Below are 16,707 nucleotides of genomic sequence, written 5' to 3'. Positions count from 1 at the left end.
GTGTGCTTATTTGTATGTGTGTGTGCATGTGTGTATACTTACGTGGTATCTGTATTTGTGTGTGTGAGCTGGTATTTTTCCTCTCGGAGCTCATCAGTTCATATCCACCACCCACCCCACCGCAGCATGCAGTAAATAGAGTCTCCGCCACTCGTTGAGAAATGGCACAATTATCCCCTGCTGGTGAAATATGGGCTGGGATGCACCACTGCTTCTTCCCTACAGAATGTGTGTGTGTGTGTGTGTGTGTGTGTGTGTGTGTGTGTGTGTGTGCGCGTGTGTGTGTGCACGCGCAGCGCAAATGTCTTTCCTCTGTCCACTCATTGTGTTTTGCGTTTAACACACAGGGAATTGTTCTCACATATGTATTTATACACCAACATGAATGCATCACATACACAAGTGTAATTGTACAAGCAAGGTCTTAGCTGCACACACGCTCACACATACACAAATACATGCAGTACATGCACACATGCATGCATATTGGCACACACACACACACACATACTGTATTTACAGTGCTACAGTTCTTCTCGCCCTGCCTGCACACAATGCATAATGTTGCCATTTTAGCTGAGACAAGCAGATATAATAACTTACTGTCACTCAGTCAGTAAGGTCAATCTTTCAATTCCAAAAAAATCATAGCAACCCACTGTGGTGCATGCAGAGCTGTGGAATAAACAAATGTAATACCTTTCAGTTTTGCAGGGAACCAGCGAACTGATACCAGATAGACTATATCCTAAATTTCATGCTTGCTTTTGTTTTATTTATAACAATTGCAGGCTTTTAGTGCTAATTTATAGACAAAACATATTTGATTATCAGAAGTATCTCCACTCTGTTTCAAACCAGATTATTATGGAATAGAATAAATAAGTATTATTATCTTACTCAGTTTTTTGTCCATGGTGTAGTTTTGAAATGTAATATGTTGTACTGTATGCTAATACACCAACTCAACTTTAAAGATCGTTCACTGTGCTTGTATGCTTTTAGACCTTTTGAAAATGTTCAGTGACTCACTCAAATGTCAAAGGGCTGCATATTCGTTTTTAGTCAGCCTTAAACATAATGTTATTAACCTCAAGTAATTTCTCTTTCCATTGACTTTTGATATTTGTGTGACTTTGCAAATGCTAGTTGGAACTACATGGCAGCAAGTATGGAACATTAGATATCTACTTTAACCATGGGATGGCAATCTTGGTGAACTGCCCCGCCAGTCAAAGGTTTGTAGGTAGAAAACACTAAATTTGATTTCTCTGTCTTTACAGGTATGGAAAAATAGTGTCAACCAAGGCCATTCTGGATAAGAACACCAACCAGTGCAAAGGTAAGTCATTACTTTGTCTGTCTTGTACACCCACCTTGTTTTAGTGCACCAGCTATCACTCTAAAGACTATGTCTTGTCACGGGGAACAGCAATCCAAGCTGTAAATTTAGACATCAGCCGAGGAAGCTGTGCACTGTAAATCAGTGATTTAGCGAGCAGCTGGCTTAGCACTGCAGGAATGCTTCGGGTAAACAACCTGCTCTTAGATGTCACTGCCCGGCTTCAGAGAATAAGCAGGCAAGCAGCCACTGTCTCAGCCCCTCCCCGTCTCCTCTTCAATTTCCTGTTTTGTAATATGGAAGACAATCTTTTGGTGTGTTTCTGTGAAAAGTTCATTAGGGCCTACGCAGCAAATGGTGCACACATGCAGCGATAAGATTATTGGCTCATCTTAAAGTTATTTCTTGAGCACACATACCACACACATTTACATGCTTGAACATTTGCACATACTTCACCAATTGGAGGGCTGACAAGGTAGCTGGGATTAGATTTACTATCATTGTCACATTCACGTTCGTGGAGTATTGGCTCTTTCCTTACGTCAGCCAACTGCCTTGCATGGCTATACATTTCACACAATTTAGTTTCTTTTGTGCAATCATTTGATAATGAAGACCAGCTTCATCTTCAGTGAAGAAAGAGTAAAAGAGGTAGGGAGAGAACGGAGCGATATAGATAAGAAAAAGAAGAAAAAAAGATTAGTGTGCTACTTGCCCCAAGGTGTCTGGCAGCACTGTTTAAGAGCTATTGAAGTTCCATCAATACTTTTAATTGCTTTTTGTGGTTTCCCGGGCTCTGAAGTGTGGCCTTTCAAGGTGAAGCTGCCTTCTTAACCCGGCTCCTCACCTGAGTTTATCCTGCCGGGCAAGCTCTGGGTCAAAATGTTGAGGAAAATAACCTCTGCCTTTAAGAGGGGAGAAAAAAAGGGTTGATTATCTTGACAGGTCCTTATTTGTGATACGATCATGATCATACAGGCTATTAAAGACAAGACTGGATGCATGTTAGCAGGAAGGATGTATCTACAGGTCAAAGGACACAGCACAGGCCGGATTAAAGAGGAGAAAGACAGAGTTGAGGGAGGTAAAGCTTGGAAAAGGGAAAAAACTACAGGTGAGGTAAACCTCTTTCAATTTCTGTGATGGAAGAAATACACTGGGCTCCATCACAAGTTATACCTCTCTTAAGTAAGTTAAGTACAGCAGAAGAAAAAAATCAGCCCAGCTTAGCACTGTGTTGTGTGGGAGACAATGTTTCCCATAAGTCACCCTTCTGGAATGCAGTGCTGCTGAGATGCCAAAAACCAAAAGTATTTTATTTTATGAGTGGAAAGGAGTCCCGCTCTGCACCAAGTGAAAGAGAAGGAGATAGACAGAGGGAAGATGTCTACAAAGAGGAAGTAAGAGTGTGAGGAGAAGGACTGAGTAACCTTGAAGAGGAAATTACAGTTTGGTGTTTGATAGACAAGTAGAGGAGAAAAGACACAGCACAAAAACATATTTCAGCTGCTACAACTCAACATTATGTAACTTCCCCTACGTATCTCGCTATCTATAGAGGTGAGCAGTTATCAAAGCATAAACGAGCCAAGCAGGTGTATTGAAGCCTGATGAGCCGGCGTGAGTCTGCGCTCCCGGTAACAAAGTGAAATCGACACATCGCCCTGATCTAGTCACGCATTGTTTCCAGTCATCTGACCCCCAGACCCTGACACTTGTTTAAATGTCAGACGCCGGCTTATCACTGCTGTGCCACCATCACTCAGCGAGCATCTCTCTCCTCCAGTCTCTTCTCCTGCTCCACCTCCTTTCCTCCCCCCTGTGTTATTTGTGTTTAGTTCAGCTCAGTGAGCGCACTGCCAAAAACAACGTGAGAAAAATGGGATAGAGAAGAGGTCAGGACCAGTCATCTCTACGAGAGAGAGAGAGAGAAAGGAAAACAAAGAGGGGGACATATCTCATACTCGCTGACTAACTTCTCTACTCTATTTTATTTTTTGTCCCCTTCAGTTTTTGATTGAAAAACTTTGGGTATAGTTTGACTATATATATATATATATATATATATATATATATATATATATATATCCTAAAATCTGTTCACAAATATATGATTTTCATAATACGGTGTAATTATACTGTATTACTGTATACTACTGATTACGGGATCCATTAGGCTGTGTTCATATTGACATGAGCACTGCATTAAAAAACGCAGCCCCGTTATTCATTTCAATACGTCCTAATCCTAACCCGACACAGCAAAGGGCTCTAGCAAAACAATGCAGGGTTGCCCAGCAAAAAAGTTGAAACTGTCTGAACTTTTCCCACAATGCAATATGATTTCATCTGGCAAGGTGCTTCCTTGGCCAATCAGATATTCACAAGCACACATTGTTGATAGATTACATTTTAATATCGATGGTGTATGACCAAGCGATCGCCTATGCAATAATTTTCCAGATTTGTCAAATCCTGTGTCACATTATTATAAACCTTAATGTTTTGGCATCTGATACACTTATAACATTTGATAGCTTATGTCAGCAAAACGGCAATCCATGATTTGTTGCATTGTAATCCAATGAAATACATCATTTTATAAAAAATCTTAAACATTGAAATTGCAGCAAGGATTTATCTGGAGTATATGTAATTTAAATACAATGAAAATCTCTGCATGGAACACAGCCTTGTAGATTTCCTCGAAGTTTTTTTAAACAAATGGATTGTTGACATTTTTAGACATCTAGATCCCATATAGAGTAAGCGTTGTTCGATTGCTATATTTCAACATCTACCTAGTTCAGCATGGAGGTTTTACAGGATCTCGTGGATGATCTCCTTATTGGCAAAAGTTGTACAAAAGAGGCTGGATCCTTTCCCTAAACTAAACCATTAGTGCACAGGTTTACAAGTTAGAGGCCACCGCAGCTTGAGCCTACAACCCAAATTATTATACAGCTACTGTAGGGATGCCTATTTGTATGTTCATGTACCCTGACATACACTCTCTACCTATATACTAGACTTTAGTAGAATGTCACTATTCTTTAATACTTAAATGTCAATTGTTGATGACTGCCTTTCTATTGCAGAAGTTCTGTATTTGTTGTGTGGATAAATCACCTATAAAAGATAATAAAAAGAATGAAATTTAATATGAGAGAGATGATGGGAAGATGGATCACTGATGATATGTGCGATGGAATAGTGAGCGTGGAAGTGTAGGCTCTTGTGGAAAAAAAGCAGAAACACAGTGATGGCGCTTTCTGTACTGACAGGTCAGGTGTTAGGGAAATGTGTATTTTGATGTGAATGCAAGCATAAATCAACACAGCTACAGCTCCTACGTGCAAACATGAACACACATTGTTGCCCCATCACCATACATCTATCCATACCTTTCACTCTCAGCAGACGAGTGTGTGCAAGTGCTGCAAAGCCCTGTTTGAAGTACCATATCACAAAAACTACACACCAAGACCATGTAATACCCCTCTCCCACGCACTGAAACACAAAGGGCACACACACACACACACACGCACACACACACAAAGACTAATCATACCCCCACACACTCTTCCCCATCCATCTGCCTTAGGTGTGTTAGGCTCTTGCAGCAGCAGTGGCCATGCAACAGATCTATCCATCCTCTTCCTAACATCACAGCATGTGTGCTGCCTGCCTGTCTGCCTTTTCTGGCTGCTCTCCTCCACCACCGCACCACGCAGGCCTTTCAATGAGCCTCTCTAGCTTCCCAACGCTGACTCACTCCCTACCTTACTCTATGACACACACTTACAGGCTTCCAGACGTGCACACACACACACACACACACACACACACACACACACACACACACACAAATACACACACACATTTGTACCACACCCACAAACACACATTTGTACTTTTGCAAGGGTGTACAATAGTTGCATACAAATAGTGCATGCCAATAAATACACACACATGCTTTGGATCTAGCCCAGTTCAGAGAGAAATTGTAAGAAAAAGTAAATATAAAGGGCTTTAGGGCTGTCAAGCGCTTTGGGTAAGAGGAGGCATTCAGCTCTCCATCTTTCTCTCATGCTCCTCCGCACTCTTACAACGCTTCTCCTTCCATTTTTGTCTCTGTTTTTCTCTCTCAATCTCATACACTGACTGTCTGTCTATATATCCATCTTTGCACTTTTACATTTACAGTAGAAATCCAGCAGAGATTTGGGGTTTGCATCACAGGCAGAGTTGGGGATTGAGAATGGCAGAGGGAGAAAGAAAAGGAATATATTGCGAGAACCCAAAACCGCTCATTTGCCATCCATGCCCACAAGGGCCTCTTAAAAGGCAGCGGCGGCATTTGAAATAAAGCAGGGCTGACCAAATGGAGACATTTTATTTTTCCTGCCAGAGCCCGGAGGCAGAGGAAATGACCTCAGCCCTTTAAAGGGCCTCTGTTTCCTCCTCCGTCGCTGGGAGATAAGGCTGCATCGGGATTCACCGGCCTCACTGGCACTCTGACGCAACGGACTACCGCACTGACTGGTGGGAGATAGATGAGATGAGAAGATAGTCTCTTGTGGCTGTGTATTCGGCAGTTTGTTGTTGTTCATTTCTTTGCCCTGTAACTTGCCATCCATTTTGTATGAGGATGTTAAAAACTCACAAGGGCATTACATAAACTTGCATCTTGAAAGAATTACTGTCGCCTTTACTCTATTATGTGGGTGACTTGATGTAAAACAGGCTAACTTCCTATTTTATCCCAACAAATTCAAAGTATCCAAACATTTGATTGTAAAAATTAAAGCAACATGTTTGATTGAATACTCATCTGAAAATTTGTTATAATTAATCTGCAGCAGAATGCTCTTGCATACTGTTCCTTAAATGTGGACACGCTGAAATCCTTTTAAATATTGAATCCATTTTGCCTAGCTAGGCTGCATATGCACACTCCGTATGGTGCAATTTAAAAGCCTGTCAGAAGGTTGACCATTACAATCTGAAGCATCCAATGTCCTTACCACAGGATCAGCCTAATGGAGAAATATAGGCAATGTTACATTCTATAAAAACAGATTTATTGCTGCATCAGTGCCTGCGTGGAGTATTGCATGACTCCAAGCATAAGGGCTATTGATGAATGAGGTGACACTCTCCAAAAAGGTCTGTTTTTCATTGTCATGTGCATGTGTATCTGTGTATTTGGGTTGGGCTGGGAAAAATAAGGAAGAGGGGGGGGAAGAAAAGGCAGAGAGTGCTTTTGCATCCGTTATTGGTTTTTCATTAGAGGGCTGAGATATAAACATTTGTCTATGTTGTACACGGTGCCGGCGCAATTAAGGATTCTCTTTGCCGCCCCCTCTGCCCTTTGAAAGTGAATTATGTGCAGATGAGAATCTCGACTGAAATGTGGCCAACAACGGACCTTTTCCAAATGCCTCAGTTCCCTAAAAGCCATTCCAGAAAGAGGCGAGGTCGGTTGGAGGAATAAGGGAGAGAACGCGTTTGCCGTTTCCTACTTGCATTGCGTATTAATGACTCTAATTAGCAATAGCTCAGGGATAATCACATTGATTTGGACAGATTCAGCATGCAGAACCTTACTGGATAACACCCGCAGCCTTTGTTAGCATAAACCCCCCCCACACACACACACACACACACACACACACACACCTTTCAAACCACATGCACACACAAAAACACACACAAAAAATATTTTTCATTCCATATTCCCCCCCACAATCTCCATTCCAGTAAGTTACAAGTTGGCTCCTTACCAAGTAGACATCTGATTGGCCAAGTTTGTCGTAAATAGAAGCAGCCAGGCCATCAGCACTGCATTCCTTGGGCTCTGACCTTTTGTACCCCCTCCACTTCCTGTGCTGTTTTTGCATGCAGTGTGGTTGTTGTTCGCCTGTGTGTGTGTGTGTGTGTGTGTTTTAATGATTGTGTGTGTGCGCGCTGGAGGTCTTGGTGAGGTGAAACCCAGGGGCCACAGAATTTCATCAAAATGGACCAAGGTTTCCCAACCACATTTTTGCACACAGATTAATTGCTAATTTGGGGGATTTGTTCATTTCTTGAGAGTTATTGTTGACTGTCTGTCTTCTGGATCCAAACAAAGACAGAAAGATCTGTAATAAACTACAACAAAGTAAAAACCGACTCTTGGGAATATCTGTTACAGATGTTTGTCACTGCAGTGGCTTTCTTCTCTAGTCATTGGTTAAGTCCATTTTAGTTTGTTGACTAATGTCTCAGAGGGCACCAGTGGAAGGTGAAGGGGCGTACCTCCAGTAATCTCTTATTGGGGACCTAACCCGTGGAACCACAGTGAGAGATACAGCTTTCCACTGACTTGCCAAGGTCCTAGCCCCTTGCACATCCCCTGACTAATGATCATACCCTCGATTAGTTAAGGAAGGCATAAATCATAACTGCAATGAAGAGGAAGGCTAGCTAGGGGCGGCCAGACCGTTCCTCATGAATGACTAACAGATGCAGGAGAAAAAGAAATGCGCTGCATAGTTGTTCAGAGGAATGGGACACTTCTTTTTTAGGATTTTAATGTTTGTCTCTACCTGGAGATTTTTTGTCTATGCTCCAAAGGCACTTTCATCGATCTGGCTTTGTTCAAATATTTAGCCTGTCCCCTTGTCTTGCTTGTGGCCCCTTCAGGCCGAGAACCTGACGTGATTGCTTATTGCAATCTGTCGCTCAAATGGGGATAACACGTTGGTGCCCAAGATGGCACCAAGCATGAAGTCTGAAGTTAGTTATCTCCAGGTATAGTTGGAATGATAGGAGTGGAGGTATTTTAGGATCTTCTATACAGCAGGTGAAGTGAAAGAGAAGTGTGAAAGAAGGACTGCACCAGCTCTTTCGGTTAAAATGTGCTTATATTGCTTGTGGCATTTTCACATAGAGTACCAAAATGAGCAGCTATTCAAGGTTGTTTGACATTCTAACCTGTGTTTGTGTGTGTGTGTGTGTGTGTGTGTGTGTGTGTGTGTGTGTGTGTGTGTGTGTGTGTGTGTGTGTGTGTTTGTGTGTGTGTGTGTTCTTTGAGATAACTATGTGGGGGTTCTGTACCGCCATTTACAGATCTGAATGAAGATATCTGTGTAGGAGACAAAATGATCTGCTATAGACTATATATTCTTATATACTATATATATATATATATATATATATATATATATATATATATATATATATATATATATATATATATATATATATATACACACACACACACACACACACACACACACACACACATACATATTACATACATATATACACATACACACATATGCATTTATGTAATACTATTGTTTTTTGAATATCTCTTCAGCTCTGTAAAGATAATCTTGTATCCCCAATACTTTAATATTCGACCTGTAAAAATGTTCATCTATTCACATAATCCCTGCTTCAGTGTTACCAGAATAGCTTCACGCTGACACTTTCTACAGTGTGATTTAGCAGACAATGTAACGAATTACAGAGGAGAACATGCGTTGCTAGCATCAGGGTTGCATTAATGTTAAACAGTTTCATCCCTTACGTGCATCCAATCTTTTTGCAACTATATGTATCACTTCCGAAATCTGTAACATTTGCTCAGATGTTGGGTGAAGGACTTGTTTTTTCAACCTCCTGTTCAGTTTGTCTTTGGCACAATGAGCTGCTAGTGGCCCCCTTTGGCCCTAAGCCCTGGCTCTTTGCCCTCTGCAGATCCCGACTGCAGCTCTCTGAAGAGGACACTTCTACACCTGCGGGAGAAGATGACAAGAAATACAATACAGCCAAATAGCCTGGCTGCTTCAGCCCAAGACAGTTGCCTTAGCTATCAATCCATGTTGCAGGGTTGATAAGTTAATTGCCTGTACCACTATCTCCTCGCCTGTATCTAATATAGAAGAGCCCTCTGAGAGTTATTTTGCAACAAATTGGTATTGTCTTCAAGCACCAGGCAGACAGGAAGGTGACACTGGACAAGTAAATGAGGGATCTTTATTTTGAGTTGAAGAGCTGCAGTATGTGGGTGCATGACAACATTTCATGTGTTTGTGCTTGCATGCTTTTTGCTAATTTGACCTCAACTCCCTGATGTTTCTTTAGGTTCATGTGTGCAGAAACACTATGTGGATTAATAGCTGTTGCAGCTGTGTTAGCAGATGGAAACAGGGTTGTTTATTTTATAGGATGTCAGATGTAGATGAGGCTGTAATATCATTGGGCAATTGTCGCCTTTTGACTTGTCACTTCTCTGTGGTGTTAATGCTGTGACAGCAGTGATGTGGTCAGAAGGCTCTTTGCCAAAGCTAAGATTTGAATATGCAACATTATATACGCAAAATGCATTGCAGATGTTTCTCTGTGAGATCCTTTGACTGAAAGATAGATTTATGATCCTCCCCTGTTTACTTACGTACGCTCCCATGCACAAACACAAACACGAAAGTTGGAGGTCACACACAGGCATTTGTACACACCCATTCAACAAACACACAGACACAGACACACATTTACACACCACCCCATGGTTTAGTAGAGGGTATAGCCACAAAAATGTATCATCAGACAGCCGCTGGTGGTGCAGGATAAATGGAGGAGGACAGAGGAATGCAATCCCAGTGAGGATGCTCTCCTCTGGGTTTGGAGTGTGACCAAGGCGGTCTTGACTTGGCCGCAGTTAGTCATGGATGCCATATTGTTATTTAAACCCCTCCCTCAGTGTTTTCACAGCTCACCGCAGCCTCCCAAAACCACCACCCACCTACCCTCCCTGCAGGGCAGAAGGGCTGGTCAAACCCCCAAATTGACCAAAGACATCTATAAATGTACAAGCAATAAATATATTTCAACGGCTCCTTTTTATTCATATATGTAGGTTATTTTCTGAATTGTTTCTGTAAGGATTTCACAAACAATACTCTTTTTATCTGAATGACATCACCAATTATTTGATATAACTATTATTATGATTATGTGATTTATAGGATTAATCACATAATCAGTCTAATAAAGTTCTGAAAATAGAGAACATTACTCATCACAATTTCCCTATAGGTGACTGCTTCAGATTGTTTGTGTTCAATTTACAGTGATATAAAAAAAGAGAAACAGCCTTAAACTTTACAGAAAAATAATCATCAACCACTTTTATTAATCAAGTAATTGTTTAAGTCATTTATCTCTGGGAAAAAAATCAATTTGTTGGTTCAAGTTTCATTTTAAAATGAATATCTTTGGTTTTTGGACTGTTGGTCGACAAAAAAAAAGAATATTTAAATCATCTTGGGCTCTCGGAACTAGTTTTTTACTCTTTTCTGACACTTTATAGACCAAATGACGAAAAAAGATCAACAAATCAGCGGCAGGAACCAGTGTATATTTGGCTTTTTTCCTTGATAAATGACACACAGTTAATCAAAATATTCATCTATGAATTTACTATTGATCAACAAATGTATAAATTGACATATTATTTCAGCATTACATACTACTGTACATGCATTATTCATGCGCAGATAAAGAAATACAAAAAAGCTAGTAGTCACATGCAGGTGTTTGTACACGTGCAGTTGGAAGGCAGAGCGAGGTCAGAACGAGGCACATATTGTACTATGGATGTGATGCGGTACTACCGGCTGTACTATGAATCATAAGAATCATATTACAGGCATTGTTAATGCATATTTGCCCATGGTTTGGCGCATCTATCTCCTCCATTAACCATAATTACTTTTACACATGCAAAGTGCGAATTATTAACATACGTGTAACCATGATGATATATCACCCATGTGCAACAGCAGCTTCTAAACTCCTCTTGATGACTCACAAGGACGTAAACAATTACACTGTTTACTCCGTACACCATTGTAATGCTCCGTGACTTGTCGTTGATTCATTATTCATACTTAGGGTATTATTATTCCATTGTATGCTGTGCAAAATGGGATCATTAGCACTGAATATTAGAATGTGAAAAATGGAAATATTGGGGAAAATGGCGGTGGATATAGTGGATAGGAAACCCCAAACAATCCAGACTATTAGCAGATAAAAAATGGTAATTTCCCCAGAAGTAATTAGGATTAGCATAATTTGACGGCGCATGAATGATGCATGGATGATTGATACGTCGATACACGTACTGTAATGAGTCCCTTATCTCCACTCTCCACTGAAGACTTTTGTGTGGAGCGGAGCCCAAGGTGGCATCTACTGTAGTTCTACAACTTCCACAGGGGGACTATGTTAGGGAGCGCCCTGCCTCATACACACATTCATACAAGCACAGTCACTGGGGCTACAGTAGAGTAAAAGCAGTGGTAGCATAGCACCATCCTGTAGTAACTGATTGAAGATGGTCCTTTTATCTTGACAGGCTCCCTGTTAGAGCCAGACCAGGAAATATGATATGGCAGCTCATGTTCTCTTTATTCCTCTCAGAGAGAGGTGTGTGTGTGTGTGTGTGTGTGTGTGTGTGTGTGTGTGTGTGTGTGTGTGTGTGTGTGTGTGTGTGTGTGTGTGTGTGTGTGTGTGTGTGTGTGTGTGTGTGTGTGTGTGTGTGTGTGTGTGTGTGTGTGTGTGTGTGTGTGTGTGTGTGTGTGCGTGCGTGCGTGCGTGCGTGCGTGCGTGCGTGCACTAGTGTGCAGCTGCACAGCATTATCGGCTGAGCTGCTTTTAAGCGACAGCTATTGATTGGCTGTTTGTGTTGTTGCAGAGGCTTCAAAGCAACACCTTGCCCTCTGTATCCCACTTGAGATGGTAACACTAGAGGACCCGCACTGAATACAGTACGAGAACAGCATGTGCTTGGGTTCAGAGACACATTTGTGTGTGTTAAATCTTAAATTGAGTGTAACATTTCCCGACCCTACTACTTCTTCACAACCTAATCTGCTCAGTGACTAACCAGTATGCACCTGCAAACATACACACCCATAGACACAGTACCTTGTAATTCTGTACACACTTTATAAAGTATACAAACATAGTCTTAAAGGGCCAGTTCACTCCCACCTCTGATGGTTTTTAGCCATGCTGATAGTTTTACTTTTATTTGGCCAGGTGATAATATACTGTATATGTGTCTACATGTATACAATAAGACAAAGATAAGTGTCTTTCCTAGAAACAATGTCCATTACCCTGGATAATCATCCTGATACAACAGTTAACTAACTGTGCTTATACTGTCTTAGAACTTAAAGTCAAAACTGAAAATTATAACTCATTTTTGTATGTAATCATTATTGCTACAAACACTAAGCTAACCTGGGCTTGTATAACAAAGGCACACAGCTACTAAAGGCTAGCCTAGCCGGTAACATTAATCCGCCTGTCTCCTTTTCCTGCTTGTTGCATTCAACGTGAGAGTGAGACCTAAACTGGCCTGGGTGAGGGATACTTTCCTACCTAAGAGGGGTTGTGTTGTGTTAAACTCACTCACCCAGCCACTGATTCAATTCGCCTGGAGCCGGTCTCTCCTCCTGTCAAGTGGCGGTGGTTCCGCTTTCACTGCTCCGCGTCCTCTCCTTCGTCGTCATCCTTGCCGGGCCAGGCCTGTTCTTCCTTGTTGTTGTAGTTCAGGTTTTAAAAAGTGTATTTACCAAAGTTGTGTTGTGGGAAACAAGAATAGTCTTTCAGAGTCTTTGTCTTCAAAAGTGTTTCTCTGTGTAGAAAGCGTGTGGTTTGCAACTGTCAGCGTGTCGCTTCGGTGATTCCTGCCAGAAGAAATCTCCAACTGAATCTCCTCTCCCACACACCTGCAATGCCTGGGTTGAATCTGATCAACCAACACGCCCCCTCATGTGATGTGTCAGTTTGGCCCTGTCCATCAGGCTAACCTCACACACTATCAGCTGGCACAGACTAAAATGTAACATTATATACAGTACTACACACACTTGGTATTTGTTATAACCTGTAGACTTATTTGGTCCAAATTGTAATTAACAGAAAGGATAAATTAAAGTTTTATTTATCGTTCTGCTGTGACAGTCATAAGGTTAGCAAGCTAGGCTTATAAGTGTCTGATATCCAAATGAAATGCAAACTTAACAGCACAATGGGTTCTCCCAAATATTGAATATTAAAGGTCTTAAGTTGCGGTAGATAACAAACAAAAAGCGGGAACAAATCAAACCCAATACCAAATCTAAATATGTCTTAATAATCTAAATCTTTCTAAAAAGTAATGTATAAACCTATACCTTGCTCTAATACTGAAACTGATTGTCACACTGATTGATAAAAGCACAACTAGAGACTGAAGCTGTCTTTATGTCTCTCAGTTATTTTCTTTTCCAGCAAAACAAGTAACAATTTTCCCCTGTGGCTATAGATCAAACATTCCACATTATAGAATAATTACTGTATGCATATATCTGCTATAATAACTAAACAGAGGAAGAGCAAACTTGATCTATTACTGGAGGCAGCTAGCTGACCCCTCCTAACTCTGCCTTTCTTTTGTACCCTACACATCCTTCTTTCTCACTCTCTTTCTCTCCGCCTTCCCCTCACCTCTTTCTCTATTCAGCGCTGTCTGAATATAGGTCAGCATTCTCTAAAATCCTCATCCTGCTGAATGTTTGATAAGTGCACTCTAGGTGGTAGTGGAGTGAATATTAAATTTGTAATTGGGGGTCCCAGGTATCCAGCATTGGAATATTCTGATTATTAAAGAGAACCAGCCATCACCCAGAGGGCCTCAGTAACAATCTGTGTGGTTCTCTTAAATTGCTTTTAATATGTTCTTCGATCTAAAGAGCAATATCTGTTTTCACTGTGTCTAAAGGGTTAGTTCACCCAAATTATGTTTGGAGGGATCCATATCTGAGTTTTCTGCCTCCATTGCAGTGTGAATGGAATTTAGTTTGTGGTGCTCACAGCATTGAAAAATTGCATTTAAAATATTCAACAGCCACATGATTGTCCAAAAACACTAGGCCTGTTACTCTGGATATTCCATTTTACTGTGAGCAGAGAAACACTGACATGTGATAAATTAAAAGGGAAAACCGTGAATATAAAATAGATTCCATAGGAGGTGTCTCTGAAATGCGTATAGCAATGGTGTTAATTACATGCTATCACCTTCACAGTCACCAGATCTCAACTAAAAACCTGTGGTAGAATTTGGAGCAATATGTTACTGGGAAAGTGAGACGTCAGCAATGCCGACCTCCATTCGGACTTAACTGTCCTCAGCAGCTGAGAGGATAGTGGCCAGACAAAACTTTCCTCAGTTGACTGACCGAAACTTACTGGACAAAAAAATTTATTTCCAGAAGGCTCGATGAGTTTATGGAAATAAAACAGCATTGTTTTTATCTATCAATTTATTTTATTCCGCATATGCCTATGGTGAAAAAAGGCTCATAGCGAAACAGGGGACCTTGCTCAAATGTTACAGACAGCAGGGGAGTTGGAGATTACACTCCACTAAGAGCGCCAGGGAAACAAGTGTCAAAAATAATTTCCATATGGATAGCACTCTACATCACCATCATCAAAAACACGGAAAGAGGAAATGTATTTTGGAAGAACAAGTGTTCATCCATCCGGTAGAGTTCCAGCGAATGTACAGTCTGTGCCAGGGCACATTGAAGCTGTTATAGTAGTTTGTGGTGGCCCAAAATCTTACAAATACACTTTATTTTAGTAGTTAGGTAGTTTGTGACCCATCTGTACTGAAGTCCCATGAAAACTGTTCACAGCATGGTCTGTGGATTATCCACAGTAACGGGGAGTCTCTGAAAAGCATTGCATTGCTTTCAGTTTCACTACAGCCAAAATTCAATTCACCTCCATTATATTTGGAAGGAGGCAGACAACTGTCTGCATGCCTAGATACCACTGAAGGCAAGATTTTTTTTTTTATTTGGTTGACTCTGCATATTAAAATACATTTTAACAAGCTGCTCTTATGGGAGTCAAGTTTTGCTTTCTTTAAATACTGATTAAATTATAGGTTTACTAATGTAACAAAATGGTTGGCTGTACTGTCTACTTGCAGTCTCTTTTAAGAAATAATACATTTTTAAAGAAAGGGTACAGTTTGTCTGACTGTCGCCTGTATTTGAATCCTTTTGCTCTGGCTCTTCATATTTCCACAATTAAAGACCTGGCCCTCCCAGCCCCACTCTAACAGCTGGCCATTAATCAGTCCTCGCACTCGATTTCTCTTCCGCCACAGGTTATGATTTTCACATTACTCCACACTCCTTCACAGCCATCCGACAGGAAAATGACCCCAACCCCCACCACCTCACCACCACCACACAGACACACACCTCAAACGTCTAAGAAAGTGAGATGTTTGCAGAGAAAAACACACAGTGTTACGTGTTTGTGTGCATGCGCGTGCTCATACGCATGTTAGTTTATAATCGTTTGTAACACGATGTGGTAACCACAGCAGCGAGTCTCTTCCCACCTCACACCCATTATCCTTTTCTAATTACACTTTCCCTCTGAAACAGTGGATCAAAGGGCACCATTGACTGCTTTTAATCCGCCACCAAAATTTTAATTAACACTGACGTGACCTCCGTCTCCGATACATCCCGGAGAACGTCGGGATCACAATAACTCATAAATCACAGACGCAGATTTCATTCCGGTGATGAATTTCCAGATGGGGGCTGGTGGCTGTTAATGTCAGTAAGAATATGAGGGAGAGACATTGAGAGAGAGTGTTTTAGAGACAGAAAGGAACTAAGACTTATGTTGAAAAATATAAGTGAGTGTTTATGTGTATGTTAAAGAGATTGAGTTGAAGAAAGACAGAGAGAAATGGCAGCAACTCTGCTATGCTGTCAACCTTTGAGAGATTTGTTACCGTGGAGAGGATTACGAAGGCTGTGAAATGGGGTTGTGTTAATATGCCGGGTGTTGAGGAACGCAATGTGGGCCAGCCATTAACAGTCTCTAAAAAATCAAAAGGCTGAACAAGTGAGAATTAATTGGCCAGCTCTCTGTGCATGTGAGTGTGTACATGTTTGTATTATTTCTTTAATCATGGACTTTCAATTATGGACTTTTCATATTTATATGAATTGTCATTAGACTACAAATAGGAATGTCTCTTCAACAGAATTACAACAGTCCTACATCTTTGTTCTTGATTTGCACGCTACTCAGTTATTTTTTGTTTTTGTTTGTGCAAAAGTGTGTATGTGTGTGTGTTTGCATAATGTATGTGTGGAGGTGGGCAGGGTGCCGGGGTTTGTTATTACTAAATCGCTCATCCATGCTACTTATTAAGATGCATAGCATCCCCCTATGAACGTCAGTGTCGCTAATTATCAAACAATGTAGTGCTCAC

At 41.0% G+C, this 16,707-nt stretch overlaps 1 protein-coding gene across 6 annotated transcripts in view; it reads left to right on the top strand.

Moving 5' to 3' along the window:
* rbms3 (RNA binding motif, single stranded interacting protein) overlaps window positions 1-16,707 on the top strand; it is a 288,253-nt gene that overhangs the window by 150,023 nt on the left and 121,523 nt on the right. For all 6 annotated transcript variants that reach the window (XM_028596575.1, XM_028596576.1, XM_028596574.1 and 3 more), the window contains one exon: window positions 1,284-1,342. In XM_028596575.1, the coding sequence (XP_028452376.1) occupies window positions 1,284-1,342 (59 nt within the window). The remainder of the gene's footprint in view (window positions 1-1,283; window positions 1,343-16,707) is intronic.

This window comes from Perca flavescens, chromosome 14 (genome assembly GCF_004354835.1).
Source record: "Perca flavescens isolate YP-PL-M2 chromosome 14, PFLA_1.0, whole genome shotgun sequence".
NCBI lineage: Eukaryota > Metazoa > Chordata > Actinopteri > Perciformes > Percidae > Perca > Perca flavescens.
This window is presented reverse-complemented; position numbering and strand designations above follow the sequence as displayed.